This window comes from Pseudopodoces humilis, chromosome 29 (assembly GCF_049639895.1).
Source record: "Pseudopodoces humilis isolate 2021_Gansu_Grassland_sample_001 chromosome 29, ASM4963989v1, whole genome shotgun sequence".
In the NCBI taxonomy this organism is placed as follows: Eukaryota; Metazoa; Chordata; class Aves; order Passeriformes; family Paridae; genus Pseudopodoces; species Pseudopodoces humilis.
Genome location: NC_142228.1, coordinates 1,768,422 through 1,786,346, shown reverse-complemented (window position 1 = coordinate 1,786,346; position 17,925 = coordinate 1,768,422). Strand labels below are relative to the sequence as shown.

Sequence of the window (17,925 nt, the reverse complement as noted above, 5' to 3'; positions counted from 1 at the left end):
GAATGGGAACGGGAATGGGAACGGGACACCGGGAATGGGAACGGGAATGGGAACGGGACACCGGGAATGGGACACCGGGAATGGGAACGGGAGTGGGACACCGGGAATGGGAACGGGAATGGGAACGGGACACCGGGAATGGGACACCGAGAATGGGACACCGGGAATGGGAACGGGAACGGGACACCGGGAATGGGGACACCGGCTCCAGGCACCGGGAAAGGGCAACCGGGACCAGGGCAAGCGAGCGCCGATACCGGCCCCGGCTCCAGCAGGCTCCGGTACCGGTACCGGGAACCAGGAGAGCGGCGCCGGCAGCGGCCCACCGGGAACCCCCGGGCACGGAACCACCGGGAACCCCCGGGCACGGAACCACCGGGAACCCCCGGGCACGGAACCACCGGGAACCCCCGGGCACGGAACCACCGGGAACCCCCGGGCACGGAACCACCGGGAACCCCCGGGCTGCGAGTCGGGAGGGAACGCGGCCGAGCCGCCGGTAACCCCGGGTGTGCCTCCCGCTCCTCTTCCTTCCCCTTCCCTCTCTCATTTCCTTCCCAGCTTTCCCTTTTTAAAATTTTTATTATTATAATTCTCTTTTCCTGCCTTTTTTCTTTTCCTCCTTCCTGTTCTTCCCCTCTTTTTTCTTTCCTTTTCTCCTGTTCTTTCTTTTTTCCTTTTCCATTTTATTTTTTTTTGCTGTAATTTCCCCGCTTTTCTTCCCTTCCTTCTCCCCGTCATTTTCCATCCTTCCCTTTCTCAAATTTCCCTCCATATTTTCCTTACCTTCCTTTTTTCCCTTCCTTTCCCCCCGATTTTCCCGTTTTCCCTTTCTTTCCCTAATTTCCCTCTATTTTCCTTGGCTTCTTCACCTTTCTTTCCCCCTCCTTGTCCATTTCCCCCTTTCTCTAATTTCCCTTTTTCTTCTTTCTCCCCCTTTCTTTTCCATTTTTCCTTTTCTCTAATTTCCCTCTATTTTTACTCCCCTTTTTTTCCCCCTCTCCTTCCCCACCCCCATTTCCCATTTTCCCTTTCTTTCCCATTTTCCTTTTCTTCCCCTCATTTTTTCCTATTTTTTTTTCCTTTCCCACCCCCTCCAATTTTCAATTTTCCCTCTTGAAATTCCCTCGATTTTTTTTTTATTTCCTTTCCCCCCCCCCCCCATTTCCTTTCCTTCCCCCTCCGCTCCTGCCGAGCTCCGAGGGTCCCGCAGGGGGTCCCGGGTCACAATTTGGGGACAAAACGGGGTGGGGGGGACACGGGGCCCGGAGCTCCCACCGCGCGCCGCATTTTGGGGTCATTCCAGCGGTTTTTGGGGCTGTCTCATCTCCCCCCCGGGGGTCACCTGGAGCACCGGGGGGGGGTTCCGGGGCTGTTCCCCCTCCCCAATCTCGGCCCCTCGCTCCCCTCCTCCGCAGCCCCCCAAAGGAATGAGGTCACGTGAGGCGGGCGGGGCCTGGCGGCGGCTGGAGGTGGGATAAAAAAAAAATATAAAAAATAAAAAATAAAAAATAATAAAAAAAAGAGGACAAAAAAAAATTTAAAAAAAAAAGGAGGAGGAAGGAGGGGGAAAAAAAAAAGCAGGGAAAAAAAAAAAAAAAAAGAGCGAGAGAGGGGAGGAAAAAAAAAATAAAAATAATAATAATAATAAAAAGAAAAAAAAGGGCCGCGGCCGCAGCGCCGCCCGAGCCGAGCCGAGCCGAGCGGCGGGAGCGGCGGGAGCGGAGGGGCGGCCGCGGGGCCGCCGCTGCCGCCCCCACCAGGTAGGGACGCGGCCCCGGTGTCCCCCCCCCGGCCCGGGCCTCGCCGCGGCCCCCCCGCCCCGCCGCTCCCAAAGATGGCCGGTGCCGCCCCCCCCCCGCTTTGTGCCCCGGGACCCCCCCCGGGAGGAGAGCGGCGGGGCCGGGGGGGCGCGGCGGGACCCCCCCGGGGCGGGGCGGCGCTGACAGCCGGCCCCGAGTACAAAGGGGGCGCCCCGGGGCCACCGGGGCCACCCCACCCCCGGCCTCACCGAGCCTGGGCGGCCCCAAAGGCGGCGGGAGCTGCTCGGGGACCCCCCCGGTAATGAGAGGGGTCACGCGTGGCCGCCACCACCCTGTGGCCGGGTCCCCCCCCGGTGCCGGTGGCCGCCCCGGTGCCCGTGTCCCCCCCGGTGTCAGTGTCCACCCCGTGGGTCAGTGTCCCCCCCCGGTGTCCCTGTCCCCCGCGGGTCAGTGACCACCCCCTGCCCGGTCACCCCCCCCGCGTGTCCCGTCCCGCCGCCGGTTCCGGGGCCGGCCCCGCGTGTCCTTGTCCCCACCCGCTCCGCGGTCACTCGTGTCCAGCGGGGCTCCCCCCATCCCCCGTGGCCCCTCCGGTGCCGCGTCCCGCACACCGGGAGTGCCGGGGGTGGCGGGGCCGCGCTCCGGGGCTGTCCCCCGGTGTCCCTCCGGTGTCCCCCCGTGTCCCCTCGGGTGTCCCCCCGTGTCCCCCTCCGGTGTCCCCCCGTGTCCCCCGGGCCGTGCCGGTGGAGCCGTCCCGGGGCATTTCCCGAGCCCCGCGCTCGGTGCCGCGGGCGGAGGGGGCCGAGTTGGCGGTGACTTTGAAACGCCCTTGCCCAGCCGTGCCCGGCCCGGGGGGCTTTGGGGACCGGGGGGACACCGGGGCCACCGCCCACGGAGACAAAAGAGCCCCAAAGTCGCGGCCGGGGGTGCGGGAGCAGCCGGCGGGACGGGGCGGCCCCGGGGGCTGCGGCGGGCCCGGGGATCCGCGGAGGCTCCGGGGTTTGTTCCCCCTCCCGCTGCAGGAAATCGCGGCCGTTATCGCCCGGTTTATTAGAATTTATTAGAACCGGTTTGCGCCGGTGGCTCGGGCTCCCCCCTCCCGCCGAGCCCCGGGGCCGCCATTGGCGGCTGCGAGCACCGAAAACGCCGGAATCGCCCCAAAAGCGCAGCCGTGGCTCCCGCGGGCCCGGAGCTGCCCGGTCCCGAGCGGGGGGGACGGGGACAGCCACGGGCAGGGGCTGGCGAGGGTTTGGGGACACCGGGTGGGGGTGCCCAGGGCTGGGAGGGGGTTCTGGGGCCCCCCCGGTCCCCCTTGGCTGCTGCTCCTCCAGTGCGGCTGTCCCCGAGGTCCCCGTGCCGGTGGTGTCCCCGTCCCTGAGGTGTCCCCATCCCGGTGGTGTCCCCATCCCGGTGGTGTCCCCATCCCGGTGGTGTCCCCGTCCCCGTGATGTCCCCATCCTGGTGGTGTCCCCGTCCCCGTGATGTCCCCATCCTGGCGGTGTCCCCGTCCTGTGACACCTCCATCCCTGTGCCAGCCGTGTCCCCACCCCTGCAAAATCCCAGGCTCGGTGGTGTCCCTGTCCCTGCAGCGTCACCATCCCACTGTCAGCGGTGTCCCTGTCCCTGTGGCACCTCCGTCCCAATGATGTCCCCATCCTGTGGCACCCATGTCCCAGGGCCAGCGGTGTCCCCATCCCTGGTGCGGCTGTCCCTGTGTGCGTGTACTGTAACCCATGTGTGCCTCTGTGTGTCACCTGTGTGTCCCCGTGTGTCACCTGTGTATCCCTGTGTGTCACCCCTGTGTCCCCGTGTGTCACCCCTGTGTCCCCGTGTGTCCCTGTGTGTCACCCCTGTGTCCCCGTGTGTCCCTGTGTGTCACCCCTGTGTCCCCGTGTGTCCCTGTGTGTCACCCCTGTGTCCCTGTGCCACCCGTGTGTGCCCCGGCCCTGCCCACGCTGCTCCCCACGATCCCGATGGCATCTCCGCCATCCCGGGGTTCCCTGTCCCCTGTCCCTCGCCTGTTGGTGACAATATTCCGCCTGCTGTCCAAGTACCGCCGTTACCATGGAAACAACAAAACTGCGGCGATTCCAGCGGCTCCCGCGGGAACCCGGGAAGTGCCGGAGCATTCCCGAGCCCCCAGCGGGAGGAAAAACCCAGGGATTTGGGCTGGAAATGCCTTTTCCATGGAACCACCCCAAAATCCCCCGGGTGTCCCCGCTCAGAGGTGTCCCCGCGTGCTGGGGACACCCAGGGGTGAGGCAGAGGGGGCTGCGCAGCTCCTGGAGCCGGGGGGACAGGTGACAGTCCCCACGCTGTCCCCTCCCGCTGCGCTCCAAGGGGATCCCGGGGCTTTTCCCGCAGGGAGGATCCGCCCTGGGGCTGCTCCAAGATGCACAGGACCACCCGGATAAAGATCACCGAGCTCAACCCCCACCTGATGTGCGCCCTGTGCGGCGGATACTTCATCGACGCCACCACCATCGTGGAGTGCCTGCACTCGTGTGAGTGTCCCCCGTGTCCCCAAGGGTCCCCCGGGTGCCCCCAAACCCCACGCGGACCCCGCGGTGCCCCGTGGAGCTGCGGGGGATGGATGGGGCTGCGCTGGGCAGGGCTCTGCTCCCCAAAGCCGGTGTGGGGGTCCCCGAGGCCGGTGTGGGGGTCCCCGAGGCCGGTGTGGGGGTCCCCGAGGCTGTGTCCCCTCGTCCCCCCCCGCTCACAGAGGGTCCCTCTGTCCCCGCAGTCTGCAAAACCTGCATCGTTCGCTACCTGGAGACCAACAAGTACTGCCCCATGTGCGACGCGCAGGTGCACAAAACCCGGCCCCTGCTCAGCATCCGGTGAGCCCGGGGGGCGCGGGGGGCTCGGGGGGCGCGGGGGGCCCAGGGGGATGTGGGGGATTCGGGGGGGTTCAGGGAGCTCAGGGGGCTCGGGGAGCTCGGGGGATTCGGGGGGGTTCAGGGAGCTCAGGGGGCTCGGGGAGCTCAGGGGGATGTGGGGGGCACAGGGGGCTCGGGGGGCTCCAGGGACACAGGACGCTCGAGGGACTCGGGGGGTTCAGGGGGCTCGGGGGGCTCGGGGGGCTCGGGGGGTTCAGGGGGCTCGGGGGACTCGGGAGGCTCGGGGGGCTTGTGGGCCCCTCACGGGCCCCTGTTCCTGCTCCAGGGGACAGCCCCGAGCACCTGGAGCACCCTGGGGCTCTGCTGCCAGCCCAGGAGCAGCTGCATCCCGGTCCCGCCGATGTCCCCGTCCCTGAGGTGTCCCTGTCCCCGTGGTGTCCCTGTCCCTGTGGCACCTCCATCCCGGTCCCACTGGTGTCCCCATCCCTGTGGTGTCCCTGTCCCTGTGGTGTCCCCATCCCTGAGGTGTCCCTGTCCCTGTGGTGTCCCTGTCCCTGAGGTGTCCCCATCCCTGTGGTGTCCCTGTCCCTGTGGTGTCCCCATCCCTGAGGTGTCCCTGTCCCTGTGGCACCTCCATCCCGGTCCCACTGGTGTCCCCATCCCTGAGGTGTCCCCATCCCTGAGGTGTCCCTGTCCCCGTCGTGTCCCTGTCCCCGTCGTGTCCCCATCCCTGTGACACCTCCATCCCAGTCCCTGTGGTGTCCCCATCCTCGTCGTGTCCCCGTCCCTGAGGTGTCCCTGTCCCTGTGGTGTCCCTGTCCCTGAGGTGTCCCCATCCCTGAAGTGTCCCTGTCCCTGAGGTGTCCCTGTCCCTGTGGTGTCCCCATCCCCGTCGTGTCCCTGTCCCTGAGGTGTCCCTGAGGTGTCCCTGTCCCTGTGGTGTCCCCATCCTGACGGTGTCCCTGTCCCCGTGGTGTCCCAGTCCCCGTGGTGTCCCTGTCCCCGTCGTGTCCCCGTCCCTGAGGTGTCCCCATCCCTGAGGTGTCCCCATCCCTGAGGTGTCCCTGTCCCTGTGGTGTCCCCATCCCTGAGGTGTCCCCATCCCTGAGGTGTCCCTGTCCCTGTGGTGTCCCTGTCCTTGTGGTGTCCCCATCCCTGAGGTGTCCCTGTCCCTCTGGCACCTCCATCCCGGTCCCACTGGTGTCCCAGCCCTGCCTTGCCCAGCGTGGGCCCCCTGCTCCCCACCCTAAACCTTGTGAAACACGTGTGGAAAAATTTCAGAAAAATTGGGAAAAACTGGGAAAAACTGGGAAAAACTGGGAAAAACTGGGAAAAACTGGGAAAAACTGGGAAAAATGTGGCCCAGGTGAGCAGGCCCCACTCCAGGTGGAAAATCCTGGCGTCTTTGCTTCCCAAATGCATCCAAAATCTCCCGGTGCTCGGTGCTGAATGAAGTGAAATTGTTATAAGTATTTGTTAATAAGTAAAAAAAAATAATGTAAGAATTAGAAAAGAAAAAATAAAAAATCCCTCCCCCTGAAAAAAAAAATAAAAAATAATAATATAAAAATATATAAAATTTTAAACTGGGAAATGTATAAAAATAAAAAAATGTATAAATATAAAAAGTGAAAATAGAAGTAGATACGGATATTAAAATATGAAAATATTTAAAATATATATAAATAGATAAAATTGATATAAATAAATGTGAATATATTTATTTACAGAGCGAGGAATAGAATGATATAAAAATAGATTTGTTATAAATAAAATCCCAGCGGGGCATCCCGAGCCAAAGGAATTCAGGATGAAAGACGTGGATGGGCTAAAAATATCCCGGAATTCAGACATTTGTTTTCCTTCTCCACATAAATGGGAATAATTCCAACCATAATTGACTTTTCACCAGCCCCGCTGCTCCCTCTTTAGGGTGGGAATCTGAAATTCCAGATTCCTGAAAATTCCCGGGAAAATCCTGGCTGTGGATGGGGCTGGAGCTTCCCCCGTTCCTGCTTTGGGATATTCACATTTTAGGGAATCAAAACCCCAAAAATAAATTTACATCCCCCAAAAAAACCCGGGATTCAAATTCAAACCTGCGGGAGACTTGGCTGATCTGGGATTTGGGGTTGTTTAAATCCCCGGGGTGGATTTTTTTGGGAATTGTTTTGGCTGCTGGGATGGATCCTGGCCCCAAATCATTCCCAGAATTGACAAGGATTTCTGAGCTCGTTTAGGTCCTTTTTAGGGGTTAACCCTTTGTGGGGTCTGGGGGGGCTGTGTGGGACGGGGATTTGGGGATTTGGGATGGGGAAATGGGAATTTAGGGATTTGGGGATTTGGGGATTTGGGGATTTGGGATGGGGAAATGGGAATTTGGGATGGGGAAATGGGAATTTAGGGATTTGGGGATTTGGGGATTTGGGGATTTGGGGATTTGGGATGGGGAAATGGGAATTTAGGGATTTAGGGTTTGGGAGATTTCAGATGGAGATTTGGGATGGGGAACTGGGAATTTAGGGATTTGGGATGGAGGATTGGAGATCTGAGGCTTTGGGATGGGGAACTGGGGATTTGGAGTTTGGGGAATTTGGGATGAGGAGTTGGGGACTTGGGGATTTGGAATTTGGGGGATTTGGGATGAGGAGTTGGGGATTTGGGATGGAGATTTTGGGATTTGGAGTTTGGAGGATTTGGGATGAGGAGTTGGGGATTTGGGGATTTGGAGTTTGGGGGATTTGGGATGAGGAACTGGGGATTTGGGATTTGGGGATTTGGAGTTTGGGGGATTTGGGATGAGGAACTGGGGACCTGGGATTTGGGACAGGAATTTTCCAGAAGGGAGCTGGCGGAACTCCCACATCCCGCTCCCAAATCCCGCTGATTTCTCCCACTTTTCCTGTTTTTCGCCCCTCCAGGTCGGACAAAACCCTCCAGGACATCGTGTACAAGCTGGTCCCGGGGCTTTTCAAAGGTGCAGCCAAGGATGGGGACAATTTGGGAATTCGGGAATTCGGGGTGTCCCTGAACCCCTTCCCGGGATTTCCCATTCCCACGGGGACAGGAGGACATGGCTCCCATCCCAAACTTCGGCAGAATCTGGGATCGGATTTGCTCCGAGCGCCTCGGGATGGGGGAAAAGTTCGGGATTTGGGGTGTGGGGATCCAGAAATCCTCTGGATCGGCCGCCACTCCGGGATTTATGGAATCGCTCTGCTGGAGCTCCCACGGGAATTCCCTGGGCATTGCAGGGTGTCCCCCTGTGTCCCCTTGCTGTCACCCCCCGGCTGTGGCGCTGTCCCTGCTCATGGACTGTCCCTGTCCCTGTCCCCATCCCTGTCCCACCCTGTCCCCATCCCTGTCCCTGTCCCTGTCCCTGTCCCTGTCCCTGTCCCTGTCCCGTCCCTGTCCCCGTCCCCGTCCCCGTCCCCGTCCCCGTCCCCGTCCCCGTCCCCGTCCCCGTCCCCGTCCCCGTCCCTGTCCCTGTCCCTGTCCCTGTCCCTGTCCCTGTCCCTGTCCTTGTCCCTGTCCCTGTCCCTGTCCCTGTCCCCGTCCCCGTCCCGTTCCCGCAGATGAGATGAAGAGGAGGCGCGACTTCTACGCCGCGTACCCGGTGGCCGAGGGTGAGTGTCACATGACACATGTCACAGGGTCCCGGTGTCCCTGTCCCGGTGTCCCGGTGTCGGTGTCCCTGTCCCGGTGTCCCGGTGTCAGTGTCCCGGTGTCGGTGTCCCTGCCCCGGTGTCCCTGTCCCGGTGTCCCTGCCCCGGTGTCCCTGTCCCGGTGTCCCGGTGTCAGTGTCCCGGTGTCAGTGTCCCGGTGTCCCGGTGTCGCGGGTCCCGCTCAGCCCGTGTCCGTGTCCCGGTGTCCCTGTCCCGGTGTCGCGGTGTCCCGGTGTCAGTGTCCGTGTCCCGCAGTTCCGCTGGGCTCGCAGGAGGAGCGCGGGGAGGTCACGGAGCGGGACCAGGGGACGCTGCCCGAGGATGAGATCGTCAGTCTGTCCATCGAGTTCCACCGCGACCGCAGGTACCGCCCGGAGCTCCCGGTACCGCCTGTGGGGGCTCCCGGTACCGCCCGGAGCTCCCGGTACCGCCTGTGGGGGCTCCCGGTATCGCCCGGGGCTCCCGGTACCGCCCGGGGCTCCCGGTACCGCCTGCCGGGGCTCCCGGTACCGCCTGCTGGAGCTCCCGGTATCGCCCGGGGCTCCCGGTCCCGCCCGGAGCTCCCGGTACCGCCTGTGGGGGCTCCCGGTACCGCCCGGAGCTCCCGGTACCGCCTGTGGGGGCTCCCGGTACCGCCCGGGGCTCCCGGTAGCGCCGGGGCTGGGGTCGGGAAGGGGCTCCCACCCTCCCCCTGCCCCTGGAATCCGGGAATTGTTGGGACCAGAGGGGACCCTGAAGCCGGCACCGAACCCACCGAGGGTGGCGGCAGCGGAGAGCCCGGCCCGGGGGACACCAACACTCCTTATCCATCCCGGATCCATCCCGGATCCATCCCGGATCCATCCCGGATCCCAGCGTGATCCCTGATCCCCGATCCCAGCGCGATCCCAAATCCCCGGTCCCAGTGTGATCCCTGATCCCGGCAGTGGCATTCCCGTGTTCCTGCTGCTGGCGGCCTCGGGGATGTCCCCGGTGCTTGGAGCAGCATTCCAGAGGGATCCGGAGCCCTGGGAATGCCCGTGGATGCGGCGGGGTGAAGCCCTGGATGTCCCCCCATGTCCCCCCCCCCTCCCCGGGGCCCTTCCAGGGGTTTTTCCCTCTCCGCCTTCCCGCTCCCCACGATCCCTGTCCCGTGTCCCTCGCTCAGGGAGGAGCAGGAAGGCGCCGTGGAGAACGGGGACCTGGACAAGGACAAGGTGAGTGCGGGCTGGCACCGGGCCGGCACCGGGGTGGTACCGGGCTGGCACCGGGCTGGCACCGGGCTGGCACCGGGGTGGCACCGGGGTGGCACCGGGGTGGTACCGGGCTGGCACCGGGGTGGCACCGGGCTGGCACCGGGCTGGCACCGGGCTGGCACCGGGCTGGCACCGGGCTGGCACCGGGGCGGCACCGGGCTGGCACCGGGCTGGCACCGGGGCGGCACCGGGCTGGCACCGGGGTGGTACCGGGCTGGCACCGGGGTGGTACCGGGGCGGCACCGGGGTGGTACCGGGCTGGCACCGGGCTGGCACCGGGCTGGCATCGAGCCCTCGGTGCCCAGCTGCCCTTGGGGGGTCCTGCGGGGCACAGGGGGACACCCCAATCCTGGGACACCCCAATCCCGAAACTCCCAAATCCCGGGACTCCCTGATAGCGGGACACCCCAATCCCGGGAATTCCCAATCCCAGCTCCCATCTCGGGAATTCCCAGTCACAGCTCCCATCCCGGGAATTCCCAGCTCCCATCCCGGGAATTCCCAGTCCCAGCTCCCATCCCGGGAATTCCCAGCTCCCATCCCGGGAATTCCCAGTCCCAGCTCCCATCCCGGGAATTCACAGTCCCAATCCCAATCCCGGGAATTCCCAGTCCCAGCTCCCATCCCGGGAATTCCCAGTCCCAGCTCCCATCCCGGGAATTCCCAGTCCCAGCTCCCATCCCGGGAATTCCCAGTCCCAGCTCCCATCCCGGGAATTCCCAGCTCCCATCCCGGGAATTCACAGTCCCAATCCCAATCCCGGGAATTCCCAGCTCCCATCCCGGGAATTCCCAGTCCCAATCCCGGGAATTCCCAGCTCCCATCCCGGGAATTCCCAGTCCCCATCCCGGGAATTCCCAGTCCCAATCCCAATCCCGGGAATTCCCAGTCCCAATCCCAATCCCGGGAATTCCCAGGCCCCGCCGTGCCCGCAGATTCCCGGGCTGCGCTTCCTGCGCTGTCCCGCGGCCATGACCGTGCTGCACCTGGCGAAATTCCTGCGCAACAAGATGGATGTGCCCAGCAAGTACCGGGTGAGGGAGCGCCGGGAATGCCCGGGAATGCCAGGGAATGTCAGGGAATGTCAGGGAATGTCAGGGAATGTCAGGGAATGTCAGGGAATGTCAGGGAATGTCAGGGAATGTCAGGGAATGTCAGGGAATGTCAGGGAATGTCAGGGAATGTCAGGGAATGTCAGGGAATGTCAGGGAATGTCAGGGAATGTCAGGGAATGCTCGGGAATGCCTGGGAATGCCAGGGAATGCTCGGGAATGCCTGGGAATGCCAGGGAATGCCGGGGAATGCCTGGGAATGTCCGGGAATGCCTGGGAATGCCAGGGAATGCCAGGGAATGTCAGGGAATGCCCGGGAATGCCTGGGAATGCCCGGGAATGCCCGGGAATGCCCGGGAATGCCCGGGAATGCCAGGGAATGCCTGGGAATGCTCGGGAATGCCTGGGAATGCCAGGGAATGCCTGGGAATGCCCGGGAATGCCCGGGAATGCCCGGGAATGCCAGGGAATGCCTGGGAATGCTCGGGAATGCCTGGGAATGCCAGGGAATGCCTGGGAATGCCAGGGAATGCCCGGGAATGCTCGGGAATGCCTGGGAATGCCAGGGAATGCCGGGGAATGTCAGGGAATGCCTGGGAATGCCAGGGAATGCCTGGGAATGCCAGGGAATGCCAGGGAATGCCAGGGAATGCTCGGGAATGCCTGGGAATGCCAGGGAATGCCTGGGAATGCCGGGGAATGCCTGGGAATGCCAGGGAATGCCAGGGAATGTCGGGGAATGCCAGGGAATGCCTGGGAATGCCAGGGAATGCCCGGGAATGCTCGGGAATGCCTGGGAATGCCAGGGAATGCCTGGGAATGCCAGGGAATGCCTGGGAATGCCAGGGAATGCCAGGGAATGTCAGGGAATGCCAGGGAATGCCAGGGAATGTCAGGGAATGCCCGGGAATGCCCGGGAATGCCAGGGAATGCCAGGGAATGTCAGGGAATGTCAGGGAATGCCAGGGAATGCCCGGGAATGCCAGGGAATGCCAGGGAATGTCAGGGAATGCCTGGGAATGCCAGGGAATGCCCGGGAATGCCGGGGAATGCCGGGGAATGCCTGGGAATGCCAGGGAATGCCGGGGAATGTCAGGGAATGCCTGGGAATGCCCGGGAATGCCTGGGAATGCCGGGGAATGCCTGGGAATGCCAGGGAATGCCCGGGAATGCCAGGGAATGCCCGGGAATGCCTGGGAATGCCAGGGAATGCTCGGGAATGCCTGGGAATGCCAGGGAATGCCTGGGAATGCCTGGGAATGCCGGGGAATGCCTGGGAATGCCTGGGAATGCCTGGGAATGTCAGGGAATGCCCGGGAATGCCTGGGAATGCCGGGGAATGCCTGGGAATGCCCGGGAATGCCAGGGAATGCCCGGGAATGCCCGGGAATGCCTGGGAATGCCTGGGAATGCCAGGGAATGCCAGGGAATGCCAGGGAATGTCGGGGAATGCCAGGGAATGTCAGGGAATGCCCGGGAATGCCAGGGAATGCCTGGGAATGCCCGGGAATGCCTGGGAATGCCAGGGAATGCCTGGGAATGCCAGGGAATGCCAGGGAATGCCCGGGAATGCCAGGGAATGCCCGGGAATGCCTGGGAATGCCAGGGAATGCCAGGGAATGCTGGGGAATGCCAGGGAATGCCCGGGAATGCCCGGGAATGTCAGGGAATGCCCGGGAATGCCGGGGAATGCCAGGGAATGCCCGGGAATGCCAGGGAATGCCCGGGAATGCCCGGGAATGCCCGGGAATGCCAGGGAATGCCTGGGAATGTCAGGGAATGCCTGGGAATGCCAGGGAATGCCTGGGAATGCCCGGGAATGCCGGGGAATGCCAGGGAATGTCAGGGAATGCTCGGGAATGTCAGGGAATGCCCGGGAATGCCTGGGAATGCCCGGGAATGCCAGGGAATGCCAGGGAATGCCAGGGAATGCCCGGGAATGTCAGGGAATGCCTGGGAATGCCAGGGAATGCTCGGGAATGCCTGGGAATGTCAGGGAATGCCAGGGAATGCCCGGGAATGCCGGGGAATGCCAGGGAATGCTCGGGAATGCCTGGGAATGCCAGGGAATGTCAGGGATTGCCAGGGAATTTGAGGGAATGTTCAGGAATGCTCGGGAATGGTTGGGAACACTCGGGAATGCTCAGTAATTCTCGGGAATGTTCGGGAGTGCCCGGGAATGCTCAGGAATGCTTGGGAATGTTCCCAAATGTGAGAGAATGGCCGGGAATGTTTGGGAATGCTTGGGAATGGTCGGGAACGCTCAGGAATGCTCGGGAATATTTGGGAAGGCTTGGGAATGCTCCAGAGTGCCCGGGAATGCTCGGGAATGTTTGGGAATGCTCGGGAATGCTCGAGGGGCACTGTCCGGGTTTTGCCGTGCCCTGCCCAGCTCGGAGGCGCCGTTTTGGCCATTCCTGCTGATCCCTGCCTGTCCCAAATATCCCTGCCCTGATATCCCAAATATCCCTGCCCTGATATCCCAAATATCCCTGCCTGTCCCAAATATCCCTGCTCTGATATCCCAAATATCCCTGCCTGTCCCAAATATCCCTGCTCTGATATCCCAAATATCCCTGCCCTGATATCCCAAATATCCCTGCCCTGATATCCCGAATATCCCTGCCCTGATATCCCGAATATCCCTGCCCTGATATCCCGAATATCCCTGCTCTGATATCCCGAATATCCCTGCCCTGATATCCCAAATATCCCTGCCCTGATATCCCAAATATCCCTGCCTGTCCCAAATATCCCTGCCTGTCCCAAATATCCCTGCTCTGATATCCCAAATATCCCTGCCCTGATATCCCAAATATCCCTGCCCTGATATCCCGAATATCCCTGCCCTGATATCCCGAATATCCCTGCTCTGGTATCCCAAATATCCCTGCCCTGATATCCCGAATATCCCTGCTCTGATATCCCAAATATCCCTGCCTGTCCCGAATATCCCTGCCCTGATATCCCGAATATCCCTGCCTGTCCCGAATATCCCTGCTCTGGTGTGCTTTCCCTGGGTTTGGATCCATCCTTTTCCCATTCCCACCCTTTCCCTGGGATTGGATCCATCCTTTTCCCATTCCCACCCTTTCCCTGGGTTTGGATCCATCCTTTTCCCATTCCCACCCTTTCCCTGGGTTTGGATCCATCCTTTTCCCATTCCCACCCTTTCCCTGGGTTTGGATCCATCCTTTTCCCATTCCCACCCTTTCCCTGCTCCAGGTGGAGGTGCTGTACGAGGACGAGCCCCTGAAGGAATATTACACCCTGCTGGACATCGCCTACATCTACCCCTGGAGGAGGGTGAGGAACGGCCGGAAAACCGGGAATATCTGGGCTGGGAATGCTGGGAAAAGCTGTTCTAGGGGAAAAAAACTGGGAAAATTTATCCAGGGAGAAACCGGGGAAAAACTGTCCTGGGGAAACTCGGAAAATCTGTGCTGGGGAAACTGGGAATGTCTGTGCTGGGGAAACTGGGAATGTCTGTGCTGGGGAAACTGGGAATGTCTGTGCTGGGGAAACTGGGAATATTTGTTCTAGGGGAAAAAAACTGGGAAAACTTATCCAGGGAGAAACTGGGAAAAAACTGTCCTGGGGAAATCTGGGAAAGTCTGTCCTGGGGAAATCTGGGAAAGTCTGTCCTGGGGAAATCTGGGAAAGTCTGTCCTGGGGAAATCTGGGAAAGTCTGTCCTGGGGAAATCTGGGAAAGTCTGTCCTGGGGAAATCTGGGAAAGTCTGTCCTGGGGAAATCTGGGAATGTCTGTCCTGGGGAAATCTGGGAAAGTCGGTCCTGGGGAAATCTGGGAAAGTCTGTCCTGGGGAAATCTGGGAAAGTCGGTCCTGGGGAAATCTGGGAAAGTCTGTCCTGGGGGAGCCTTTCCCGTAATAAATCCCAGAGTGGGGGGATTTTCCTGACAGGGGCGTTTGCTCCGGGTGGGATTTTCGGCATCCCCGGTGGCGGGGGTGGCAGTGTCGGTGTCCCCGCGGTGTCCCCAAGGAATGGGGGTGGCAGTGTCGCTGTCCCCCGTGGCTGGCAGTGGCGGTGTCCCCAGGGTGTCCCCAGGGAATGGGGGTGGCAGTGCCGCTGTCCCTGTGGGGGTGGCAGTGTCGCTGTCCCCAAGGGGTGGCAGTGCCGCTGTCCCCGCGGGGGTGGCAGTGTCGCTGTCCCCAAGGGGTGGCAGTGCCGCTGTCCCCAAGGGGTGGCAGTGCCGCTGTCCCCGCGGGGGTGGCAGTGCCGCTGTCCCCAAGGGGTGGCAGTGCCGCTGTCCCCGCGCGGTGCCAGCCGTGCCCCGTGTCCCCAGAGCGGTCCCCTGGCCCTCAAGTACCGTGTCCAGCCCTCCGGCCAGCGGTTCCAGCTGTGCCCGCCGCTGCCACCCGAGGCCACCAACACGAGCGGCGCCTCCGAGTGCGAGTCCGGCAGCGACAAAGCGCAGAGCCCCGGGCTGGCATCGGTCCCCGGGCTGGCATCGGTCCCCGGGCTGGCATCGGTCCCCGGGCTGGCATCGCCCCCCGGCCCGCCCGGGCCCGCTCTCAACGGCTCCGCCTCGAACTGTCACCCGCTGCCACCCGGCTGTCACCCGCTGCCACCCGGCTGTCACCCGCTGCCACCCGCCCGAGGCCGCAAAACCGCCCTGAACGGCAGCGCGGGCTCGGCCCTGGGCTAAAAATCTCCGGGAGCTGCTGAGAATCCTCCTGGGACTTGGAAAATTATCCTGGGATTGGGAAAATTATCCTGGGATTGGGAAAATTATCCTGGGACTCGGAAAATTCCTCCTGGGATTGGGAAAATTATCCTGGGACTCCAACAATTCATCCTGGGACTCGGAGACTTCCTCCTGGGACTTGGAAAATTCCTCCTGGAACTCGGAAAATTCCTCCTGGGACTTGGAAAATTCCTCCTGGGACTCGGAAAATAATCCTGGGATTGGGAAAATTATCCTGGGACTCAGAAAATTCCTCCTGGGACTCGGAGAATTCCTCATGGGACTTGGAGAATTCCTCCTGGGATTCCCTTCCAGGGATTCCTACAACCCCTCCAGGGACTTGGAAAAACCCTGCAGGGGCTGCTAAAAATCCTCCTGGGACTGCTAAAAACCCTCCAGGGATCCTGCAGATCCTCCAGGAATTCCTAAAAACCCTTCAGGGATTCCTAAAAACCCTTCAGGGATTCCTAAAAACCCTCCAGGGATCCTGCAGATCCTCCAGGGGTTCCTAAAATCCTTAAGGGATTCCTAAGAATCCTTCAGGGATTCCTAAAGATCATCAAGGGATCCCTAAAACTCCTCCAGGGATCCCTAAAAGCCCTGCAGGGTCTCCTAAAGCCGCTCCCGGGCGGGAATTCCGCTGGGGATGTTCCTGGGAATTCTATAAATACCCCTATAAATATCCGTGTGTACATAGGGAGACAGAGAAGAGTTCTACGGACTTATTTTCTAATTTAAAAATGCAAAGAAGACACAGAAACGGCGGTGGATATTTTTAAATGTGGGTCGGTTTTTCCTTTTGGGGTTTTTATTTTTGGTTTTTGGGGTTTTTTGGTTATTTTTGGGGTTTTTTTTGGTTATTTTAGGTTTGTTTTGGGTTTTTTTGGGGGGGTTTTGGGTTCGAGGTTTGGGTTTGACTCGTGGAAGCTGCATGTCCTCCCCCCCACCTCCCCCACCCCAAACCCCCGGAGCTGGGAGCTGCCAAATTCCCACATCATTCCCACATTCCCGGTTTTTTCCCAAGCTTTTTTCCCCTCTCCTCCTCCTCCTCCCGGCCCGGAGGTGCTGCACAGGTGAGGGCCAAGCACAGAAACCCCAACCCCCCAAACCCCAAACCCCAACCCCAAACCCCCAAACCCCAAACCCCAACCCCAAACCCCCAACCCCCAACCCCAAATTCCCAAACCCCAAACCCAAACCCCCAACCCCAAACCCCAAACCCCAAATCCCAAACCCCAAACCCCAAACCCCAAACCCCAAACCCAAACCCACAACCCCAGACCCCAAACCCCAAACCCCCAAATCCCAACCCCAAACCCAAACCCCAAATCCCAAACTCCCAACCCCCAAACCCCCATCCCCCAAACCCCAAACCCAAACCCCAAATCCCAAACCCCCAAACCCCTAACCCTAACCCTAACCCCTAACCCTAACCCTAAACCCTAAACCCTAAACCCTAAACCCTAAACCCTAAACCCTAAACCCTAAACCCTAAACCCTAAACCCTAAACCCTAAACCCTAAACCCTAAACCCTAAACCCTAAACCCTAAACCCTAACCCTAACCCTAACCCCAACCCCAAACCCTAAACCCCTAACCCTAACCCCTAACCCTAACCCCAAACCCCAAACCCAAACCCCAAACCCCAAACCCCAAACCCAAACCCCAAACCCCAAACCCCCAACCCCCAACCCCAAACCCCCAACCCCAAACCCCCAACCCCAACCCCAACCCCCAAAACCCCCAACCCCCAACCCAACCCTAAACCTAAACCCAAACCCCAAACCCCAAACCCAAACCCCAAACCCCCAAACCCAAACCCCAAACCCCAAACCCAAACCCCAAACCCCAAACCCCAAACCCCGATCCCAAACCCCAAACCCCAAACCCCCAAACCCCAAACCCCAAACCCAAACCCCAAACCCCAAACCCCAAACCCCCAACCCCCAACCCCCAACCCCAAACCCAAACCCCCAAACCCCAAACCCCAAACCCAAACCCAAACCCAAACCCCCAAACCCAAACCCCAAACCCAAACCCCAAACCCAAACCCAAACCCAAACCCCCAAACCCCAAACCCCAAACCCAAACCCAAACCCAAACCCCCAAACCCCAAACCCCAAACCCCAAACCCAAACCCAAACCCCAAACCCAAACCCCAAACCCACCCCTCGGCCTCGCCAGGCTCTGCTGTTGGGTTTTATTTCCAATTTTAGTGCTTTTTTTGGGGGTTTTTATTCGGGACTTTCACTCCCCAGCAGCTCCAGGTATTCCTGGATCTCATCCCGGAATTTTGGGGGATTTCTTTCCTTTCCCTGCGGGTTCTGGCCGAGGTTTCGGGCAAAGCCTGGCACAGACTCTGCCCTCCTGCACAGTAAATTCGGTTTTTTTGGGGCATTTTCCTCCAGCTCGGCGGTGGCAGCACAAATCCCCCGGAATATTTTCTCCTGGCAGCTCCAGGGAAAATCCCCAAATGTTTGGGATGGAGCTGCTCCCCGCTTCCCTCGTTCCCCAGACTTGTTTTTGGGTTGGTTGTTTTGGGGTTTTTTTATTCTGGTGTCTCGTCCTTCCCCAGCCTCCCCTCACGGAGAGTTTTTAATAAAAGGCAAAAATAAAAATGGGATTTTGGCACCTTCAGCCAGGAGGGTCCGGGGCTGCTTGGG

General features: G+C 60.7%; 1 protein-coding gene across 1 annotated transcript; it reads left to right on the top strand.

The window, feature by feature from the left end:
- Positions 1–1,696: 1,696 nt before the first annotated feature.
- On the top strand, positions 1,697–15,223 carry PCGF2 (polycomb group ring finger 2). The gene is made up of 10 exons (XM_088067896.1): positions 1,697–1,763; positions 4,128–4,267; positions 4,507–4,603; positions 7,525–7,580; positions 8,179–8,229; positions 8,524–8,632; positions 9,416–9,464; positions 10,421–10,537; positions 13,781–13,861; positions 14,861–15,223. The coding sequence occupies exons 2-10, from the start codon at positions 4,156–4,158 to the stop codon at positions 15,221–15,223; spliced, it is 1,035 nt and encodes a 344-aa protein (XP_087924022.1). The 5' UTR covers positions 1,697–1,763; positions 4,128–4,155.
- The last annotated feature ends 2,702 nt before the right edge of the window (positions 15,224–17,925 follow it).